Raw genomic sequence first — 23,884 nt, 5'->3', positions numbered from 1 at the left:
TTAAAGTCATATTTTCTTAGGGAGTAGCCTCAAATATAATTTTTTTCCCTTTTGTCTCTAGATGGTTGTGGCAGTTATCCCAGCTTTAGTTAATGTGGCAGGAGTTTTTCCTGCTGTGTAATACTCTTGCAGCAGCAATCAGTGCTGGGGATCCATGGCCTTGGGGCCACCAGGACACTGGATAATATGTCTATGTGTGTTTTTGTGAAGCATAAATATAGCATTTATAAAAATGATAGTGAGTGCGGGTCAGTGTTGGCATAGTGGAAACTAGTCTAGGCTATAATAGTGTTCGACCAGCAGCTGCCTGTCACCACTGTGGGGCCCCAGGGATCGCAATACAACCACCATACTGGTCTAAGAGGCAATAGCGTGTACATGCTTATGAAAAAAAGTGTTTCATATGTCAGTGTGCATCTGTGCCTACATTTGTTTCCTTGCTATCGACATGTGGGTGTTCTTGCGTCATTTGTGGAACTTGGAGAAGTGGCAGCAGTTCAGTAGAACTGGGAAGAACCTGGTATAGTGCCTCTATAGCAAGGCCACGGTGGCCCCTGACAGCCCACTTGTCACTGTTTACCTAAGTACAAACACTGGTAGAAGTGTTTAGTCCTCTGGGAGGCCGAGTGATTGAGCAAGAATGTAGGAGCTGTTTTGATAAGTCTCAGCAGTAGTGGCGGCAGTCTCCCCCCAACACCCCACCCTTTCTTTCTCTAGCTACATTCACATTACACCCACAAAAACCTCTGCCCTACTGTCCTCCCAGATATTTTCTTCCCCATTTGTGTAAAAATATAAAGCAATCTACTCATACTTCTGTATTTTGTAAACAAGTGTTCTACTAGTATTTATTAATTTACACAGCATAGTATTTAATAAACAGGCATTCCCCTTTCAGCCGTTTTATTGTTTCGCCACACTTTTCTGTTCATCGTACCTTTTAGCTCTCTTTCCTCTGATGATGATTTTAATCTGTTGAGATTTTTTTTACAACTTTTGTCGCCAACTTGTGTGGCTCGCCTGACCACCAGTAGTTTACCTGCACTATTAGGAGCGATGATTCTCTAATAATGACTCACTGCATTAAAGCGACAGTGTTAAAGTTTCCAAGGGGGTAACTTCTGCTAAGGATTGCTGGAGTTGTTTGTTAGAAAGTAAATAGTTCCTGCATGAAACTGGTCACAACGAGGTTTAAAAGTTTAACCAATTAATGATTTCTGGAAACACTGCCACTGTGTTTTAAGCATTATTCGAGCACCACGAGGCAAAGAGAAAGCAGACATGTCTACCATTAGCAGTCAACGATCCAGATTCTCTTCTTTTGCTTTCTCCATGTCTGTAATTACTTGTCACCCTATTCTGTCTTTCCTCCATGTACCCCCAAGCATTCTGCTCTCCCTCTTCTTATTCTTCACTGCTTCTCTATTTAAAGTGGTATCAAGCAGCACTCTTATTTCTTTCTGTGCTATTTTCAGTCTGAAAGTTTCCTTTTCCTCTCCTTCAAATTATCCTTCCACCTGTGCCTGAGCCATTCTCTTTTTAATTCTTTTTTTTTTTTTCAAAATCATCCTTTTCCTTCTTCCTTTGACACTTCCCAGCCTGCTGTTGTCTTCCAATGTTTGGGTCTCTCTGATGAGCAAAGACAAACTCTGCAGAGAAAATAAACCCGGATCCTCAGCCCGTTTATAGCACAGAGGCCCAGGAATTAAACTGTATACTTTACAACTTGGCTTGCGGAGGTGTGGGAAAATACTTCTAGAAAGTGTGTGATTGTTTGGGGCCCTGATCTGGCAGTTCAGGGACGTAGCAGAGCCCACCTTCACCAAAACCACACCAAGACCCTGGCTTTTTTTGTTTGTCGGTTTAAAAAAAAAAAGATATATCATTTTTATTTTTGAATTCCCCTTTTTCACCCTTAAAAATAAAGATGTTTTTAATATGTGTTGTATAGTTAAAGTCTAACTTATTTCCCCCTTGTTTAAAAATGACAGTACATGTACTAAATGTTTTATAATATATAGACAGTACTTTTTTCATGGAATTTGACATGGCAGAAAAGAATGACATTAAAATGCTCATAATTACTTGTTACTTGTGACTGTTGTGGTTTACACGAGGAGAAGCTTTCTAAAGATGACAGCAGTAGTTCTGGCCTGGAAGCTTTAAGCAGTCGAGTGTCCAATGCTCGCACACAACCACGCTGCAGTACATGGTGGTTGGTTCCCACAGCGCCAGCAACTGGCTCCTGTTTCCACACATGATGTTACAGAGACTAATCCTACCAAATGGTTAGAACTGTAAACTAAACAATCCCAACCACACACACACACACACACACACACACACACACACACACACACACACACACACACACACACACACACACACACACACACAGAGCGCCATATTTTGACTTCATCTCAACAATAATTAGTCCCCAAATGGCAGTTGACACCAGAATATCTCTCATTGAGACTGACTGAACACCATTACTGCTAGTCTCATATTACTCACTGCCAATCAGCGATATTACACACTCAGAAAGACGGACACACATTCACATATGTGCTTGACAGATTAGTTTGATGAAGACACTTAATGATACTTTTAGAGTCATTATTTAAGTAAATTAAACACAAAGAGATTTAGTGTAGTTAGCACTGTGGCATTTATGCAATAATAATGGTATTTAAGTTCCCGATTTTCAGTGGGTTTGATTGTTTTTTTTTTAGTTACATAAGTGTATATATAGCTATTTTATCAAAGGTAGGAATTAAATCCTCATCTTCTTAGATTAGTTCACGCCTGTGTTTTGTTGCTTTCCTTTTCTTACAGTGTGAACTAGTGTGTGAAGCACATGCTTCTCATCAGTTCCTAGTGGTCCCCATACACTGTGACGTTGCATCTATTTTTGAATCGACATAATCCTTAATTTATTTTTATTATTGTCATCCGTTCTTATCATGCTCTGCTGTCAACCAGCCTTAACTGTGTGATTAAATTAAATTTGCAAATTAGTTTCGCGCCCTCATCCCTCCCCCCAGCTGTGGAAAGAGGACATAGTTTCCTCATCTGGATCCTCTTTACAACACTGTAATCAGCATAGCAGCTGTGGGGTTTCTAATTGAGATGGTTGATAACCTCCTCACCAAACAGAGCCACGGTTGATAACCATGACACAATCTGTCATTACCACACTGCGATGGGAGAAGCTGCGGAAAAAATGAAACTCCTAATTGCAATATTGTTTGTTTGTAGGCTTTTCACTTTCCAAGCGAGCCGCACAGATACTGTACACGTTTGGAAAACATATTTACCAGGAAGAGACTGAGAAATAAAAATGTCCCCAGTGCTGTCATCTTCGTTGAATTGCCAAATCCCCAGTAAGGAGTTGAGAGCTCACAGAAGGCATCCTGCTCCACCGCATCCTGCTTGCTTTTCAGCTTCACTCCCCCCCCCCCCCCCCCCTCCACCATTCCCGCCCCCACCTCCGGTCTTCACTTCCCATTCTCTCCCAGGCTGCAAGACGTGTGTGTCCTGGCGCACTTGAGTGAAAGGAGGCCATGTGGGTGCTGGTGGCTTACTTTGGGGTTAACACCGGTGACAGCTTTGCACAATGCACCCCCCCACCCACCTCCCGACATACACACGTTTCTCTGTTCTGCGTGGGGTTCTGCTCACCAGACACTGATGTCATCTATGCACTAAAAGGCTCAATATTTGGTGGTTGCTTTGTTATGGCTACATGCACAGCGACAACACTTTCAAACATACACATTCACCAAACACATGGACAAACACATGCACTCAAGCAGACAGTCCTCGATGATGATGGGAAACAAACAGGAATTTTAAGTCAAATGCTCTTTGAGTTTTTTCTTCTTCTTATTTGGTTGTGTTTAGTTGTTATATCTTTTAGCAAATTATGTAGTATATTGGCTGAAATGTGCTTTGTAATTGGCTAATTGACATTTTAAGTGACAGGAATTTCTCTCCTTATCTGTACTAGATTTATTGGACAAACATCAGAATTCAATATTAATGTGTGAATTACATTATGGTCCTCAAGCTTGCTGGCTGGTTACCATTTTATTCTGTCCAACAAAACAGTTCTGCTTTGGCTCTCTAGGGCGACTCGGTGACTGCAGGAGATGACGGTCCGTTTGCAGACACGGTGACACTGGAGCAGAAAACTAGCAGCATTGGTGGAACCAGTGGGAAGGTCAGCCTTTGGATGCAGTGGATGTTGCCCAAGGTCACAGTTAAACTGTTTGCTCCTGATCCCACTGCCAAAAAGACAGGTAACTGACCTTAACATCAATTCTCTGCTGAATGTTGCAAACTTTAGGTGTTAAGTTAATGACTTTCTGCTCTAAACACATGATATGTGTTAGATGTCTGTCTGTGTGTGTTAAATAGCTGAAAAAGAAGCAGGGGAGCATTAGCATTAACAGCACTACATCCGACTACACAAAAACATGTTTAGTAACTGTTATTAAAAATGTCTGTGAAGGTTCTCAATCATCCAGCTCATCGTAGTCTAAGGAGCTTTGAAAGAAGAAAGAAAAGCGTCTTGACTTCTTTAATTTTCTTGAAGACGTTTCACCTCTCAGCCGAGAAGCTTCTTCAGTTCATCCCAAATACCAAATTAACAACGTAGTGTATGCTGTACAGTGTAGCGAGGAATGCTCAGACCTCTACACTGGAGAGATCAAACAGCCATTTCATAAACGCACAACAGATGACTCACCTCGACAAGACTCGGCTGTTCATCTACATCTAAAGGACAAAGGACATCCTCTTTTGAGGATGCCAATGTTCACATTTTGGACAGATGGTTTGAAAGGGGAGTGAAAGAAGCCATCTATGTCCACTGTAGACGACCATCTTTGAACAGAGGCGGTGGTTTACAACACCAACTGTCTGCCATCTATAATCCAGTTTTGCGATCCCTTTTCAGATGCCTTAATGCCCACTCACATCGTGGGCCATTTGACCTCAGAAAGTCACATGATAGGGTGGGGCTAGGTCACCCGAAACCTTGGCTGATTGTGACCCACACCCGTTTTTACACCTTGGCTTGTGTGATTAGGCAGGGTGATTAAGCATCTGGACTACCCTGAGTCCAGATGCTTTTCTTTCCAAGCTCCTTAAAATGTTATCGAAATTATACAATAAAACAAGTGTAAAAGAGGGGGAAGGTTTTTCATGAAAATGCTTCAGTTTGATGGCAAAAGAACCAAACGGGACAGGCGAAAAGAAAAATAAAAGTTTCATTTTGCTGTGTATGAGAGCAAAACAGTATTCAAAGGTTTTATATATTAACACTTAAAAGGATCGGTGCCCGCCTGCTTTCTCAGTCATATGTTAAGCTCTAAGAAGGGAAAGGCAGCTGGAGAGGAGGGGGGTGGAGGGGAAAGATAAATAAATAAATGGGTGATGAATCCCAAGCGAACTGCCTCTTTGTCCCTTTAAATTTACTGGGGCGATGAAAGGCTAGATTCACCTTTAATTGGTGGCTGTAATATTTAGCATCTGCCAACCAGATCACCCAGCTTAAGGTCTTTAATAGTGGAAATGGAATGTTTTTGAGGACCTCACAGAGATGGTTTGATTTAAAGACATCCTAAATAGGCATTACTTTGGATTTTGGCTTAATATGTGCCATCTGAGTTGCAAAATGATCTTACCCGTGGATTTTCTGTGTGCAGCACATTAAGTATTTAATTGAAAGCAACAATTGTGCACATGCAGTTTTTTTTTTTTTTTAGACGCTTGTTATCACAAATGCATTCTTGGAGATAAACCACATATAAGACTGCGAAAAACTGTTATGATGTAATGTTTTTCAGCCGCAAAGGAAATCACATTCTTGTCTTTCCAGAGAAATGGAAAAATAGCCGTTCCAGACGTATTGGTTTTCCGGTATAATGTTATGCTTTTATGTGCTGGAAGTTTAGAGGTAGAAATTGAAGCGTGAGTGTTTAGAGGCTTTTGCTGAAGGCACAAATCAGTGGTACACTTTCTGCCTTTCAAGATGAGCCATTCTAAGATGAAGGGACTAAGGGTTTCCAGTACTCTCACAGGGTGGGTTTAGAAAACTCATATATCAATATCAGCACTGTGTTGGAGACTATGACTTTTTGAGTATCAAACAACTTGGGAGAGGCTTTTTTTCCACGTGGTATCCACAATAAAGCTGACAAGCCTTGTGTTTCAATATTAATAAGCTATTAGGAACATCTACATTTCTCAGAATTACCACAAGGCAACAGTACAACAGCAACCATAGTTTCAGATGTACAATGTCCAATTTCCCAAGCTAGTCTGTGATTGTGGGACTTTCTCAGTGGAAACAATGAGAGCGACTCAACAGTTAAGCTCACAAGCTCGGTTCAGTACAAAGTTAATCAGTCCTTCTATGAACCTTACTCACTTTGCCTGCAGTGGGTGAATTTTGTTTGCACACAAGGTGCTCAGAGGTACACACATGCAACCTTAGGAATACACACAGAAGAGTCCACAGGCTTTTCAATATTGTGTAAATACACATTCACCCTCTCTTTCCTCATTAAGACAGATTGAGGGTTCTGGGGCCAGTTGGATATCGTGTTAAACTGAGAAGATGCTTTGCCTTCTGAAATACAAACAGAGCACTGAAACACAGCCAGGCATACCAATACAAATGCTGCATGCGTTTGCACATTTTTCTGGGTGTGTGTGTGTGTGTATATCTGTGTGGCTTCAGTCTTGATCAGCAACACTGGTCTAGCTTCAAAAACACACTGAGCATCCACTGTGCAGGAACTGACCACAGCAGGATTATGGCCAAAGGCAAGACCTGGATAGGCTAATGAAATTCACTCGCACAGATTAAACTTCCTCTCATGCAGTCCAAGTTCAGCTGTAATGCCTGTTTGTGAAGTGCTAGGCTGGCCACAGAATATTGCAAACTAAGAGTTGATACAAATTTGAGCTTCTTGGTAAATGTATGTCTTTATTATTATATTATATTCTCTTTTGTTTTTGTCTTTCTGCCAGAGATCTGCGTCATCAGTGAACTAGAAGACCTGAGTGCCTCTGTGGATGTCCAAGATGTCTATACAAAGATCAAATGTAAAGTTGGCAGCTTCAACATCGACCACTACATATGCAGGTACGAAGGGATCTACTGCATGTAAAGAGACAGAGCAAATTAAAGGAAAAGCCTGAACCCCCGGCACCTTACAGCAAGGATATCTGATGTTCTGTTCTGTTGTTGACATCTTACTAAGGAGCTTTGTTGATTTTTCCCTGGATAGGTCTGTATAGGTTTTTCCCCCCCACAAATTTTTAGCCTGCAAGCTTTTGTAGTAAATGTTGTAAGTAATTTATGTAGACTCAACTGCAGTAAAACCTGGGATCCCACATTTATCCACCAGGACACCATGCAGCCCCCTTACGCTTGTGCTTTTGCAATCCCACACACACTTTTACCACCAGTACTGCCACTTTGGTCTGTTCCCACTTCTGCTCATATAATTTTCTGGATTATCGCCTCAACGTCCTTGTCTTTCCAGACAGCTGTTGTGGTGTTGACCACAGACTAACAGACAGATGGACCGACTGACTAGATAGACGCGCGGAATGGATTCTGGGCCGGCCCAACTCTGACTCACAGAGCGGTAGTTCAGTCAGTCCGTCAGTCATTTTCTTTCTGTCTGCGGTGTCTGAATTGATTCACAGAAACATTAACACGTTGTTAGGGGAGGAAAACCACTGGGCGACGTTCCACTGCATCTTTATGGTAATCTCTCCCCATGTCAAGTTACAGTCACAATGGGCTAATTTAGCTCTGGGTTCTGAAATGATGAAAGAAAATACTGTAGCATAGAGCAGCTTGAAATGAAAGTACAGATTTTTTCCCATGCCCCACATACATGTGTCTCCCATTAATTGAAGAGGGACGTTATTTTCAGTGTCTAAATCCTTAGTTTTCTCTCTCCGTGCTACGATCTCATACCTCGGCGATAAACTCAGCAGTTCCAAAGGCATGTTTTGTACGTGCCTGAAGTCTTGTTCTGTTGGGAAGAGACCGCTTAGCAGGAGGCAATTCCCCCCGTCTCTGTCTGAGGAGATAATGAAACAGCGATCTGCTGCATGTTGCATCCAGCGGGCAGACTATTTTTGTGTGTATTTTGCAGTGTGTGTTCATAAGTGTCGGTGTAGATACACCCCTGTAAGTGTCTTATGCTCTGATCGAGCCAGACAGCAAAAGAGAGATTGATCTTCATGGGCCCTGAGCCTGTACTGGACCCCATCATTAGCAATCAACGGTCTCACCATCGATATGATAATAGCTATCGATGCTGATTTGCCAGATTTTAAAATCATCTTATCTGGATCTTGGGCATGTCACTACAGGTCAAAGAGGGACTGAGTTGATTGCCTTGGCTGTGAACCTGACTGTCTAACAGGCGTCTCACAGACCTCCCTGTTTTGCTGTAGCTGGTTAATTTATATTCCGTCAGGCCACATGTGTTCTGTACAGTATTGAGTAACAGTTTAAGCCAGGACCAAGTCAGCGGTTAGACATTTTTAGAGAGTGAAGGTGCTTTGGGTCATTATATCGTGCGGTTCTGCTCTCCACAGGTGTGTGTCTAATTGCTTCTGAGGCAGCGCCAAGCCTAATCTTTTTACTAGACCTCTATGCCTTCCTAAGTAGATAATAAGTCAATTTTCTCATTTCTAGGTTATTTCAGTTTAATGTGAATTAAACAACATGGTCCCAACACACTTTCACTGAACAATGTTCTGGCAGGCAGAAGCACTTCATTATCCAAGCCAGGTTACAGTCATGGCTGTTTAGGACACAGTGGAGGACCTCTGGGCTGCGGGCCCAATCTAATCCCCGTCATCCACAAATACAAGAGAGCCCACATCCAGTGGAGTCCCTATTAATCATTCTGAACAGATAATTGTTTGGTATTTCATCACCCAACCCAGGTTATTTGTGTGCAGTGGGTTAGATTAGATCAAGCTTGACAGAGAAAATGCCTCATCTGGCCTTAGCTATCTCACTGCTGGAAAATGAATGGAAAGTTAGATAGGGCAAGTAAATATGGGAGGTAAATATATAACTGAATTCGTGATTGTATCAAAATTGGAGTTAGACAGAAAAAGTGAGCAGGAGGGAAAGAAAATGACAGAAGTAGTCTGTAGGGAGGACAAATTAGGTGGGTGTTGCACCTCATCGGTACTGGGCTCACTTATTATAAAGCTGAGGAGGGAAACTGAAGTGAGATGAAGGCAAAAAGGCGGCAGAGTGGTAGACTCTGTAAGGCTATTTGCCATGTTGTCGGAAAGACGTACATTTAACTGTTGCACAGAGATGCTCCCGAGATACAGTGCACCCTTATTCACTCTGTTGAGCATCTCACGCAAATTGGAGCTGATGTCTTCCAGCTGTTCTACAAATAGGAGGCAGCGAAGGATGACTGGATGGAAGCTTAGAGGGAGAAAAGAGAGACGAGGAGCTGTGGGGGGTCCGTGTGTCGATTAGTTACTCTCACAAGTGAGAGAGCAGATTACAAAGATATATTCGCACAAGTGTGCAAAGAAAGAACATGCACACTATGTAACAATGCAGGGAACACACAGAAACACACTCACCGCTGGGACCATTCCTCTCTCGCTGAACTCTCAGTATACTAATGGGGTGTAATGAAGTGAGAGGTGGGCAAGGTGAGTGAGAGGGTTACTAAAAGGAAAGATGCTGATGGTATTGAACCATTTCCACTGTGCGAAGCATTTTGCCATAATGTATTGTGCACCATTTGATACTGTTTGTGTGTGTTTCACATTCTCCAGATTTGGGGTAGTTTTTTATGTTTGTTTGTTTTTTTTGTGGTACTGCAAATTGAGAATGGTAATTGTTGTGTTGTTATGTCTGCGTTCATGTTATTTGTGGTTTCTGCTTCTTATGTATGGCTATAGTAATAAATGAAAAGATCAAATATTCTTAGTATATAAAATTTATAGGGGTGTGTAACTCTAGTATCTCAAAGGTTGATAAAAATGTTAGCATCGGCCTGTGGTTCACTTTTGTATTTTGTCATTGATGAGACATTTTCAGGCCCTGGCACAGCAACACGAGTAATCGCAGGTACTGTTTTAAGATGGGCCTTGTGTCTCTCTCCAGGCCAGGGCAGGTCTGGCACTGTGGCACCTATGAAGGACTCATTCTGCAGTGCAAGGAGACATCTGTGGTGAGGCCTCTGCCTATCTCAGAACAGCTATGGCAGCCTTAGGTCTCTTTATACTGCGCCTCGCCATCTTATTGCTCCTAATCAAGGTCACTTATCTCTTCTCGTGCTGGAGAGACAGGAAACTAAAGGAAGATAAATGACAAAATATTGTGTTTGGCTATGATGAACACATTAATAACATCAAAACAGGTGGAAATATAATCACAGAATTAAATTTTGCTCATGGTGTAACACTCACCTGTCTCTCCAGTGATTCTGACTAGCTGAATAATCAAACCAATGAAAAATATTGAGAGCCTTTCTTCTCTGTGTCTGCTGGAGGAGACTAAAACATGGGCATTCCCTTTTCTTGTTGACAAATTTCATTCTGGTGATGGTCTTATACTGGCAAGCAAATGAAAATGTGTCAGTTAGCACAGATTTGACCATAATTATGCAGTTTAGTCAGATGATAATGAATAGAAACTGAAATTATTAAACATTAAAGCAAAGAAAACTTTTGAATCTTCGTTTTTTTAAAGTGCTTTGGGTACCTTGTGTACTTTTCATTCAAAACACAACTTAAACAGTTGCTTCAACATCTTTATTGCTGGATAGTATAAGACCATGACAATGTAATACTTCAGTTGGTTCAAGCTGGAGCAGCTTCCTGTGGGTTTAATCAGTTTATTCTATATTTAATTATCTTCTTCTAGTTATAGCTTTTTTTCCTCATCTTTTCTGCCCTCTCTGTGTGACGACTTCTCCTCTGTTCTTTTCTGCATCTCCTTTCTCTCCTTCCCTCCAGTATGGAGGAGGGTGTTCGGAGCTCGGGCGGCTGTGGAGGAGTGGTCCTTTCTTGCACTGACAAGCTGAACAGACGCACTGTGTTGGTTCGACCCGTCAGCAAGCAAGAGTCTTTCAGCCACTTCTCTGGCTTTTTCTCTCCTGTAAGAATCCCGCTCTTCTTTTTTTTCCTCCATCAACAGTGGCTTAATAGAGTTCTGTATGTTCCTCAGAGGTGTTTCAGAATCGAAGGCTTCTGATGTAAATCAATTTTAAATATGCTTTTAAACCAGCACAGTACAAAACTGACGTTCTATGAACAACAACAGATAAAAAAACAGTTTAAGTAATTAAAATAACTACAAAAAGTCACATACAGCACTTTGTCTCTGAGGAATAGATCAGGTAGATAGTCTGAACATCACTATTTGGGTCTCTTTGTATTTATTTAGGTTTAATAGGAAGTCTCCTAAAAGGGTGTAGAACTTAGAAAATGATCAGTTAATGAATCCTTTTGTCAGCAGCTATTTAATCCACTGTTACTGGATGTTGTAGCACTTTACCTTGATGCCTATAATCAATCAGCTTGTCTTTTAATCATTAAACATTTAGAATGAAACTTCTTTTTTCAGAGGTACTCTGTATTTAATTGTTTTCACCCCATAATTGTTTTTCAAATAAGTAATAAAATGGAAGCTTTGCATGCTTTTTGAGCTATATCTGAAAAAGTGATGTCAGGTTTTTCAGAAATTGAAAGGGAAAGTGTAAATCTAATCCTCTAAACTACGGTAAATAGATCATTGATTCCAACGTGATTCTCTTGAATTTTTTTGGTAAAAAATATTTCAAATTAAAATGCGATCTGAGAAAAATAGCTCAAGAAGTTATTCATTTATTTTTATTCTGGTTTAACCTTTACCTACAAAATTAGTCAAAACAATAAACAATGAATTTTATTTGCGTGTGACTCCTGTGTGATATCGCTCATGTGTGATTTGTCCTGTCTTACCGCTGGCCAGACGGCAGCTAAAGTCCTGGAGGGCTCTCACCAGCAGCACGGCTTTCTGTCAATCACCTACACGCAAGCTATCACCAAAAATGTCCGTCATAAACTCACCACTCGGCCTGAGCGGCCAGCCCGCAGCAGTGCTACCATTGCCAATCAGCAGGTGACCACTGATCCTCTGGCAGACAGCTCGCCGCTGTACCTGAGAGAAATCCTGCTGACAGCCCAGCCGTTTGATGTGGTTCTGTCCTGTCCCTTACTGGCCACTGTAGCAGGAGTGTTCCAGGTAGCAAAAAATGTCTGTCAGTTCTAATAACTGTGAAGTTTGTTAACGCTGGGCCCATATGGGAAATAAACAGCATAACAAATGTCTTTTCATTTAAGTAGCCTTTTGTAATATAGTTATAAAAAGTATTGGGCACAGGAATTGAAATCCTGATGATTTTTAATCAGTTTTAACATTAATAGATGAAATATATTGGAAAAAAATAAGCCAATTCAAATAATTTGATGCAGTTTAAGAGGCCAGCTAACCTTGATCTTCTGAATACATCACCTGTACTTTTGGCTTCATAAATTTTCAGGCGAAGGTACCAAGACGCTACAGAGAGCGTGGGAAATCAGCAGGTCAGCCAATGAGAAGCCACACGTTGACCTCTCGATGTCTTCCTCTCATCTACATCAACACAAGTGTGATCAGGGTCTTCTGCCCTGGGACACAAGACAAACAGCTTGGGTCAGGTTAGAGAATTACTTTGTTTAAAGACATTATAGAGCCTCCACAACGGAATGCAAAGATACATGAGACAGAATAGTACAGTATATATAATGAGGTCTGATTAAAACCTTTATTACTGTAAAAATAATAACACTAATGAATTCTGCCAGTATCAATTATCATATGCTTTGACTTCATTTGTTTTTATAAATCAGCAATATATATTTTTCTGCATCAAACCATTTCTTCTCCTTTGTAAGTGGTTAATTTTGTGTTCTGTGTATTTGTATGTGTCCTGGTAGATTCCCACATGAAGAAGGAAGACACCTTGGTGTTGAAGCTAGGCTCCCTCAGTATGGCTCCTCAGGCTGATAACCCGCTGACCCGCACTGTGCTGCGAAAAGACATCTACCAGTAAGCCAATCTCTTGCCACCAAGTCTCCTTTATAATTTATGATCCATTTATCTTTTTTGAAATATTTATTTATTTCATTTTTTATTATTTTGTTAGTTAAGTGCTACACAATCACTCTAAAACAGCAGCTATGAGGATGTTTGTATCTGATTCTCCTTCTTTTTATAATTCAGTCAGTTTCTTGTCACTTGAATTTCTTCTCCCCTTCTTTTATTAGGCAAATATTTCCCACTTCCTTCCTGTCATTAAATTTAATAATTTAGATTACATTAACATGTAATACTTTTAAAGCACACATACGACTTCAGCATTAAACCTCCTGGAACTACATGCTTGGTAGCCATGTACATATATATGGGTGCTCACCTGTCTCTCAGGATGCTGGCTACCTTGGAGGGGGGGAGGGGGGGGGGGGGGGGGATTGAGGATGTGGTGGGTAACAGCACCTCTAAGTGGTAAAGCTGTCCCTGAAATTAATTCAATGACATCTTGGCGGTCTGCCGTGCCTCCAGCTGAAACACAAGACTGTTGACACAAGCCCCTCGTGCCATGTGGATCAAAGCTGCAACGCAGGGAAAATCTGGACTTGGTAGGGAAAGAGCTCCGCACAAAGCACATTTCCCTGCTATAGGCAGCTAAAAGAATCTGGATTGTGTCATAGCTGCCTGAAAACCACAGCCCTGCAGCACGTATGTGTGTGAAAGAGAGAGGGAGAGCAGTTGTGCGAATGGGCAGATATGGAGCTGGCAAACACATGTAATGAGGGAGATAAAAGTGGTGCCTAATGCTTTGTGCAGCTGCGAGTGCGATGTGAGTTGATTTGAAATGAGGAAAAAGTTAGGCGGTTAAAAAAAGGAGAAGAGAGGCCATTTTAGGCTTCATTGCCACTTTCGCTTGGAGTACGTGTCACAAGTAGGTTGATTGCAAAAAGCACAGAGTCTCAGAGGGCCTAGCCCTAAAGATACCCAAAGCACAAATGTACAAAATCCTGCACTCTGTCCTACACTGTGCACATTTCACCCAAAGTTTCCAAACTGTCTCCCTCACAGTCTCACTTTTGTATTTGAGCTAATGGAGCAAGAACGATATCGATCACCAGCATAATGAGATTCACACAGTGTGCAGTGCTGAAATGTTTGCTGTTTGTTTTGGTACAAGTTAGTACAGCTAATGGGATGTATCTGCTCAGTTTCCGTGGCAACTTTGCATAGATTTATTTTGTTGACATGTTGGCTATGTTGTTATCTTGTCAGATGATAAATGATGTCTTTGTGGGCATGGAAAATAATCTGGAGTTTTTCTCTGTTTTTCACCCGAAAAACCATTTAGACCAGCCATGCAATTTCAGCCCATACTGGCCAGTAATGTTTTACCTCTAGTAGTTAGAGGACTGGTGGCTCTGTGGCTGCAGTGCCCACATTTGCTCACAGACACCAGATTCCATCGCACGATGCTCCACCCTAACCCAGGCAGACATGGACACACACACACAGATGTGGACATACTGCATGCTGTCAAAGGGGGGGCACATACAGTCACAGAGGCGATCACCTTCTGCATGACTTCCCACCCAGATGTGCAGGGTACACAAATATATAGGCATACTATGTGACAAACACTAGCAGCAGGCATGGTATGTTTGTATGCTGCAAACACACCCACATCCAGTTGTCTTCTAACTTCTGCAGACAGAAGCCAAGAGCCACCACTTCCCTCTCTTCAGCAAAACCCAGGAATTACATTCCTAACCAGGCATTATCTTCACCACCTTCACTGTTCACATCTGCCCTCCAATTTAGAATGATCACACTTATGAGTCACATGATTGATAACCCTGAGATCAAAGACTTGTTGACATAATATTGCGATTTATCTGTGCCGAATCCTACTGCGTGTGCTCCCCCAGGTTGCATAGAGAAAGTCATAGGGAGAGTCTATAATCATGCAAACCAAAGTGTGTTTACAATCTCTAACAAACTGTGGCTATAGGAAGAAATATGTCTGTGAGTCCCAGTAGCCATTTGCTGCAATTCTGTTTAAAGTCTACCACTAATCACATCTGTTGTCACAATTGAATGACTGATCTAAGTAGCTATGCTGTTATTGTCTACTGTACTTGAAATGATTGCCTCACAATGTCTAAAACCAAGATTTACTGTAATGCCACCCTAGGAGACGAGACGTGAGAAGAGAGAAGAGTGCGAGCTAAAATAGTGAAACTGTGTAAACATCTTGATGGAGCTTATCTTGATGTTTTACTTAAGCTCCAACACACTTCAGTGCCTTTCAGCTTCTCCGCGTTCACAGCACGGTGTGCATTTAGCATTTACGCAGAGATGGAAAAACAAACGTGTTTGACTGGAATGCTGTTAAGCTAAGTTGATAGCCACCACCAGGCTGATTTGGCAGCAATTAACACCATTTAATTTGATCGTGTGATGTTTTTCTTCCCCCCCCCCCGAAGGAGTCGACCCCCAGCAGTTTGTAGACCAAGCTGGAGTTATGACGGGGCTGCAGGCTTCCCGTCTTTCGCCCTCTTCATCTTTAGCTACAAGGCCGCTGTCAATTTACACAGCTGTAATCATTTTCCTGTCTTGAAAAGGCCGTCTTTTTCCAAGTACGAGCACCAGCCCGGGGAATGTCCAGCACACTTTCAACCCTCACTTTGTTGTGGTTTGTGTCTCTGTAAAATTTCATATCTTTCACTCCCTGCTCCCATTTTTCTCTCTTTCTATCTTTCACTCCCCTTTTTCCACTGAGATGTTTTTTAGAACTCAGGGAACATAGTATTGAAAGGTTCTTCTATGCTGGGGAACAGCTTTGAAATACCAAGATAATTTGTCTTTTAACATAATATTAAATTAAAAAAACAAATTAAGTATATTCATATTTTAAATTATATACATTTTTGATAAAGCCATTAAACATGCATGGCACTCATTATCCTTTGTTGTAGATGAAAACAAAAATGAAAAACATACATGATTATTTGGCAAATCTGAAAGGGCAACCAGACATCCCTGACTGAAAGAGGGCTAATCTTTAAAGTCTCACTATGGCTACACATGGCTTTCATTTGTGTTTTTATGACTCATTTTTTACTTTGAGAATATAGAAAGAGACAAAGAAGCTCTCCTCATTTATCAGTGACAGGAAAACGCTTAATATTTGCTCCTTGTTGTTGTTAAATGAAACTTTTAAAATTTTGCACCGAAGCAATTTAAATATTATTTGCCTTCTCCATTTGTGTGTCTGCACATCTCATGTGTTTGAGACTTAAAATATCCTGTGTATTTCCCACCACCCCCACATCTCGAGGACACAGCTCTAGATTCCATCACATATTCATTTACCTCATGCTCTTTCCAAAGGAGAGTTATGAAGCATCCAGCTGCCACATTTTTTTTTGTTTGTTTGTTTTGATCTGTGCAGACGCTCGTGTTTCTACAGTAACGGCAGGGAAAGCTGTGCGTGAGCGGTGATACAGAATCTACTTAGCATGATGTGGCTGTATCAATGGACATGATGTACTCCTGTCTCTTTTTCTTCCACACGGAGTTTCCAGAACATGACATTTCTTCATGCTACCGTCTTCTGCTGAATGTCTCTCTTTTCCCTTGTGTTTCTATGTGTATTTGTTATTTCCTTCCTGTCTTCCATTTTCTCTCGGTTGCTTCGGTGTTGGTTAAAATGGTCCCACTCCCAGTCACTTGTGGTCAGTAACCCAGCTCCTTATTGCTGTTGAATGGCTGCCTGGTTAAAGCCACATATATGTCCTAATAAGTGGTTGTGATGGGGATCTCCCCTCCACAGATAAACTCAGCCCAGTGAAGCCAGGATGTTGCCTGTTACTAATAAAATTCCCTGGCAGAACATTATATGCACCCATCTCCCACAGTAGCATCCTTTCCATGGATGGGAGTGTGTGAATAAAGTGATAAAGGAATACAAGTTGCCAAAGAGGGGAAAAAAAAGTTTTACAATTCCAAGATATTTTGTGTATGTCCTATAATAAAGAGCGATTTCACTCACTGCTCTGGATATTTGTTCACTCAGTTGTAGAAGCAGAAGTAGCGATTCTGTTTCTCCTTGGAGGTGTAAAAATGTAGCGTATGAGTATATGACCGCTTATAGGCCTTCAGTACAACAGCTCTGTTCAAAGGTGCAAACCTGTCACAGCGTCAGCAGCCACCTCAGTAAATTCAGCGAGGTTCATATGCTGCTGGTGCTGCGCTAGCAGAAGGATTATTTTTATGTATTCTAATCTCGTCCTCACGTTGGGTTAAAACATTGACCGATCTTCTCAGGTGTCTCCATGACAGCTGCAGCTCACCAACTTTCTTTTCTTTTCATAAAAAAGTAATTCTTTTTCGATGCTCTCAGCTGGTCTCCTTCTTTCTTGTCTTCCTCCTCATCTGTCTTTTGCTCATAAAACCCAACATTCCCAGTAAATGATTCATTAGATGCTTCAGCGCACACTTGCCTCATCACTCACTTTAGTCGGCTGCCAAGTGCCCCATTTCCCCGTTTGTTTACACCAGCGAAAAGTGCTCCAGCTTTGCTTCGCTGCCGCAGCGGAGAGGAGCTTCTCAGGCCACACACAGTGACACCCAGGACCTACTCTTATATACACTAAGTTCATTTAAAAACTCCCTGGCTGCTGCGGAGGTTTAATGATGAACTCGGTTCAGAAGCTACGATGGCAGTAATCGTAATATCTCGCCAGAATAAGAGGACTCTTTATCATGATTCTTTTAGACACCTCCATTGACCTACCTAAACAATCAGGTGCTTTCATAAGAGGCGACCTTTTATGCACCTAAATTCTGTTGCTGTTTAAGGAAGCTTAGGTATAATTAGTCCCTGCTGTTAAAGTTTATCTCTACACAGAGCACGATTTTAGAATGTAAAAACGGTGTCTGGGGATTGCCCAGCCAGACGTGACCATGTGAATCAAAGTTCTCTTTGATCTATTTTCATCTTTAGTTTTAGGATTTAAAAATATACTGGATCATCTTTTCCTAGTATACACTCTTCACTCCTATTTTTTTTTTTGAAAAATTTCAGTATGTTATTAACACTGAACTGTGGGCAAAAGCCAAACCAACTCACTAAATCTCTTTAATTGCACTGGTCTTTTTTTTGGGCTAAGTAGCTGTTTTGATGTTTTAGTTAGTTCATGTGTGTATATTGATGTCATTGCTGCTTCTTTTATGACTGGTTTAAATACATGTTTTTATACCAATTCCTTTTGATACTCCGTGATTATCTGCATTCTGTTATAATGCATTAAATGCGGACGATCAATCATTATGGTGTACTTCAGTAATCAATAGTGGTCAGTCTAGGCTGTTATCGACGTAAAAGGGAAATGCCACTGATCCGTGTGAGCATGCTGAACTGCAGCCAACCAACAGAAGATTCTTACAGCAGATCCACCCTGCAGGCAAACGTATGTGAAGTGGCTGATGGTGTGAAACAACAGCACTGGTGTTCTGTTTGGGCCTTAAAGGCAGAGGAATGAGACAGTGTAATTGAAATTGTTAGACATGAAACTTTCTTGGTTAACGCTAAATCATGTAGCTCCATTTTGTTCTTTGATCTCTTTTCTGCACTCTTACTTCAGATATACATCTATTCGCTCTCTTTCTCTCTTCTCGAGAAAAAAAAAAGATAAAATAAGCGGGGATTGGAGGTTCAGCCAGAATAAACATTTTTTTTGTCATTCCGGCAAATGAAACACCTGGTGCTGGTAAATGCAGAGGACATATTTCACATTGCCTTGACGTTTAGAATTAATGCAGCATCAAATTGTTTTAAAAATGGGGACAGACACTACCTAGAGTAAATCATACGCCCCCCTTTATTAAAGTTCGCCTCAGAATTTATGCTTTGAATCTGACAGGATAGCCTGCATAGAGTCGACAAATGAGACTTGGGAGTAGGATGAGGGTCTCACGCCGAAACAGTTCTCAGACAACATGTTGTAATGTGAACAGGAAGTTTAGATTCAGCCACTGAAGCTGCAGCTTTTTCTCGATTATTTCCCCCCATTTTCTTTTTTGCTTTTAGATAATTATTTCTCAGTATTTGCTGTTGCAACTGGGGTCATGGAAGAATTTCTCTAACTCTCAGATGCTATCACAAACACATCAGATACACATAGTTGATATGATGAAAAGGAAGAAAATTCTGTTTGCCTGTAAAACTGTAAATGAGATGGGAAGATTTGCTTTGTGTTTGCAGAGCTGATGTTTTGAACATAGAGCAGAGGACACTAGATTTGACGCACTGGGTTTGATTCTTGATCTGTGATTCAGAGTAGCTGATCACTGTGTTCAAGCATCAAACTATGATGGTGATCGTTGACTTAAGGGTTTACTCCACAGTGTCACAGCTGACGACCAGAAATCCTTTTTCTGTCCAACAATAGGCGATTGAACAGATTATTGCAAAGAAAAGTAATGTAAATGCTTATTAAAGTACAGGATTTTTAACCTATATACCTCTTTCTGTCCCCGCAGATCTATTGACTATGTCATTGATAAGCTTTTGACGACAGCATTGCACTTTGTTTAGCTGGCAGCGTCTTGCCTATGAGCAGGGAGCTGTATACAGCATCTTGTGTGCTGTGTTGTGGTGTCTGCTGACTTCTGTGTACAGCCTGTGGTTCATTCCATAAATATCTGTGGCCTCTGTGATGTTATTCTCAGGCCCTCCACTCTGTGAGAAGATTGTACCACAACACTTGTATTCGTCGGCCTGCAGTTAGAGGTTTAGGGAGATTAGGAGGGAGAAAACCCCAGCCTGGGCCCAGCTATACATTTTTTATGGCCATTTATGCATATGACTCCAATGTAGTGTGCAAAAAAGGGGAGAAGATAGAGAGAAGGGAGTATTAGGACTCACCACAAGGGAATCAAACAAGTAAACCACAACTTATTTTCCTCCTCTTTTTTGGCACAGTGAGATAGTGATGCTGGCCCGTTTGCCTTAGGAACAAACGGGCCAACACTTTGGTCTTAATAAAGTTTGAACAGCTATCCAGTCAATTTGTTGTAGAATTGTTCCAATGGGATACATTGTTATTATTTTGGGTAAAGTTGCCAAAACTGTCCCTTTAGTCTATAATCCATGTATTTGTTTCCTGAACTGCTTATGCATCTTATTCAGATTAAGCTAATTTTAAACATGTTACTTTTTAAATCAAAGGGTTCAGCATTTACCAGAAACAAAATCTCAACTCTGGGAACAAGATATCTGAGGATAAGTAAGATGTGTTTCTGCAGGGTTTGAATTAAACAAAAAGAATATAATATAAACTCCTTAGAAAGAGTAAATGCTAAAAGTGTGCAGTGTATGTCACTGTACTTCCCCAAACACCCAAAATGAGCTCATTAAACCCTTCCATTTTATTTTTCATTTTAAAGCTGAAATAGCCATACAGATACAGCGCGGATCATTTTTTCCTCTCATCTGTCTGCATCTTTGTGTTGGAAGCAACATGGATTTCTGCATGCTTTGTTCAGTGGCACTGAAGGTGACAGACCTTAATGCAGAGCTTCCCGGAAACTGTTCATGTGTTTTGGCATATTGCTGTCAGTCAGCTCGGGATGCATGCTGACAGAGGCAAGAGGGATCATGCCTCAGCTGTCCTTCACTCATAAAGGGCCTGATCCAGGGGTTGACCGCATGACCACAGGGATCCAACCTCAGTGATTGTGTATGTGTGTGTGCGAATGGCTCATCCTGAAGCAGGATATTAGGGTTCTAAGAATACACCCTGCCTCGGAAGCTCTGTGCTCAACTGCAGCGTGCGATATACACATTCTAGCTCTGGTGTGTGTGTGTGTGCCTGAAAATGTGCATTTGCAGTCAAACCCCAGCCTTGTGCATAATTGTGTTTTAGTTCCTTTTCTGCCTGCTCATGACATGTTGATGTTCTAGCATCCTGCGTGGTTGGTTTGAAGCTGTCATTTTAATGACAATGAGACTCAGACTGGCCAGTCACACAGCAGTAGCAGGGGCCAGGTGGACTATCAGGGGAATAGAAATACAGTATTGACAGTCAGTGTGTCTCTACTTTGTCTAGTTTCTTTTTCCTCCATAAAATTAACACAGAAATAGCTGAACTTGAGCCATGTGTCGAGATACACAAAGAGGTTTCACAAAGTGCATTTGGAGGACGAGTTATAGCCCCTTTTTTCTTATAGCAGTGAAGCTACATGTAGCTGTAGTGTTGTTACAATTATCAGTAGTTTACTTCCATAATAGAATAGTTTCTGAAATCCACTTTTATAATTGTGGTGCTCATTAGGTTTACAACATAATGTGGCCACCAGATTGTAAACATTTACACACATTTGCTTTTTTCTAATGATTCACCCATGTATATCTGCACACGTGTATGTGTGTGGTCAGTAGTCTCCCGCCAAAGTTATCAATGGGCTACATAGTCGAACATCACACCAGAGCAGAACTAACTGAAGTACAACAGAGGGGAAAAAAAGAAGTCGACCTCGAGAAGGAAGGAATGTGCAGATGCTTTCAAATGTCCATGTGTGAAGCCACAAGCTCTGCTGCGGCTCTGGGAAGCCAGTAAGAAACCAGTGGCATAATTGCCTAATGCTTGTGTAACAAGAGGCACATTACAACCCCAGGAGGCCCAGCTAGACTTGAAAGAACAAGAAGCTGGCACTAAAGTGGGCTTAGATTTGTCTTCCTCCTCCCAGTCTTTACCAGTTTTTAAAGTCCTTACTGCTTGGAATAGTTTATTTTAATGTATATAATGTAAACTAATGTGTTTAATTACTCCCCCTACAACTCTATTTTCACTTTGATTTTAGAAGGAGAACATTTCTTTTTAAATAAACAAATTCAGTGTTTTATGTGGTCCTGAGTTATGTTCATGTGTGCATGTGTGTATATATCTATATCTCTCTCTATATATAGATATAGATATATTCCCAGCATATGAACACAGGTCTTTAGCTTAACGATCTGTTTCACTTAGAGAGGCCATTGAGTTATTATGAATGTTTACATACATCAGTTGTGTTCTGCATGAATCAGATATCAGACACAGTAGATTAGATTCCCGAGGCTGTCGTGGACACTTTGCTGTGCGTATTTGGTTGAACTCGCCCCAGAATTTGTTCATGGGATCAAAATGGGCCAGTTTTACAGCTAGTTGCGTTGTGTGTGAGAACGTCAGTCATGTTACTTTAGCTGCAGGTTTGAAGGAAATGTGAAGCCACATTATAGACAACTTTGGTGTGTGGTCCCCTGTCTTCCCTCTATAACTTACCACACACCCGTGTACACACACACACACATGCACAACAGCCCTCCAATCAGCACCCCACCCATGTCAATTTATCATCGCACTGCTCTTGTTACGCACATGTTACTGGGGCAAAAATTATTAACTGAAGCAAATATGCTTTGCTCCATATTTTTATGCTGAAATGAAATGTCCAACTGTTGGCAAAGCCTCCCTTTCATTCCTCTGTAATGAAGATGAGCCAGTGTTTAAAGCAATCTTGTCCTCCCTTGATTTGTATTCCATCTCCTCTTCTTAAATCTAAGCAGGGATTTTAAGAGTGTTTTTTTTTGTTTTTTTTTTTTTTTTTTCAGGTCTCGCATTATCTGCAGTCAGTAATGGGCTGGTATTGTTAGTTTTTAAAAGCTGCAAAATAGTTTTTAAGCAGAAGAAGGTTTTTTTTGAAGGATGATATCAGCTGGAGATATTCAGCTATACATATGTATCTGTATCTACACAGACACACACATATTTGAAACACAAAAACATCCAATACACAAATTTGCCAAGTCATCTCAAATAGCATTTATTGAAGCTTTTCCTTCTTCTCCTTAGTCTCTCCTTTTCCTCTGCACTGTTCTTGCTGCAGCATTCCATATATCCTCCCCCTTCCCCATTATTTCTTCCCATGTGCTTCTCTCTCCTCTAATCTCCCACTTCTCTGCAGGATGTTGTTGAACATTTTCTACATTTGCCCTCGTCTGTTCCTCACTTTCCACTTTACTTCTTGTTGCGCCCTCTCGTCTGTCTCTTTCTGGTCAGCTCACAGGATGCTTTAGAGCATTTCCTGCCACCAGGGCGACAGGAAAGAGGCACAGTGAACCTCTGTTTGATGTGCCATCTCCTTTAATTCTTTACACCTGGACTTCTTTTCTGCACAGATTTTCTGCTCAACAGAAGCACTACTTGTTCCACTCCTTCCTTCCTTCCTTCCTAAACCATCTCTCACTCCATTTTTTCATTCTCTCCCCGCAGCCTCTGACTGCACAGCATGCTATTTGTCCAATATGTTTTTCAGATATCCATGGAGTCACAGGGGGCTGTTGTGTTAGCATCAGATCTTTTTCATCTCTCAATTCCCCGTTTTTTTGTTGTTGTTTTTTTTAAAAAAAGCAGCCCTGTCCAGTTACTAGCTTGACTCAGACACTGCTTAAGATCTACTTTGCATGTTTTTGATTGTAATCTCCCCCTCTCTGCTACTTTTTTTATTATTACTATGTGTTTCTTTTCCCGTTGTTTTTTTCCCCCCTATTCAACGTTCTCTGTGCCTGCAGCTGTTTAGGATGTCGGCATGGCGGTCAGAAGCTTTGGCATTGTGTTGTTTGAATGCCATATTTTCACAGCACTGCCTGTTTAGAGTTGTGGTTTGTCAGGAGCCTGGCCTGCAGGGGCCACTTCCTTCTCACTGTTC

The 23,884-nt window shown here is 41.2% G+C and overlaps 1 protein-coding gene across 3 annotated transcripts in view; it reads left to right on the top strand.

Annotated features, from left to right (window-relative positions):
• Positions 1-23,884, top strand: part of vps13b (vacuolar protein sorting 13 homolog B) — a 299,476-nt gene that overhangs the window by 160,462 nt on the left and 115,130 nt on the right. For 2 of the 3 annotated variants that reach the window (XM_004560029.5, XM_004560031.5), the window contains 6 exons: positions 4,130-4,301; positions 7,042-7,156; positions 11,035-11,176; positions 12,032-12,304; positions 12,603-12,759; positions 13,039-13,150. In XM_004560029.5, the coding sequence (XP_004560086.3) occupies positions 4,130-4,301; positions 7,042-7,156; positions 11,035-11,176; positions 12,032-12,304; positions 12,603-12,759; positions 13,039-13,150 (971 nt within the window). Of the gene's footprint in view, positions 1-4,129; positions 4,302-7,041; positions 7,157-10,180; positions 10,248-11,034; positions 11,177-12,031; positions 12,305-12,602; positions 12,760-13,038; positions 13,151-23,884 lie in introns of all 3 variants that reach the window. The other variant, XM_004560030.5, reaches the window with a different exon arrangement.

This window comes from Maylandia zebra, linkage group LG11, assembly GCF_041146795.1.
Source record: "Maylandia zebra isolate NMK-2024a linkage group LG11, Mzebra_GT3a, whole genome shotgun sequence".
NCBI classification, from domain to species: Eukaryota; Metazoa; Chordata; class Actinopteri; order Cichliformes; family Cichlidae; genus Maylandia; species Maylandia zebra.
The sequence above is the reverse complement of the archived record's forward strand: the minus strand, read 5'-3'. Positions and strand labels throughout refer to the sequence as shown.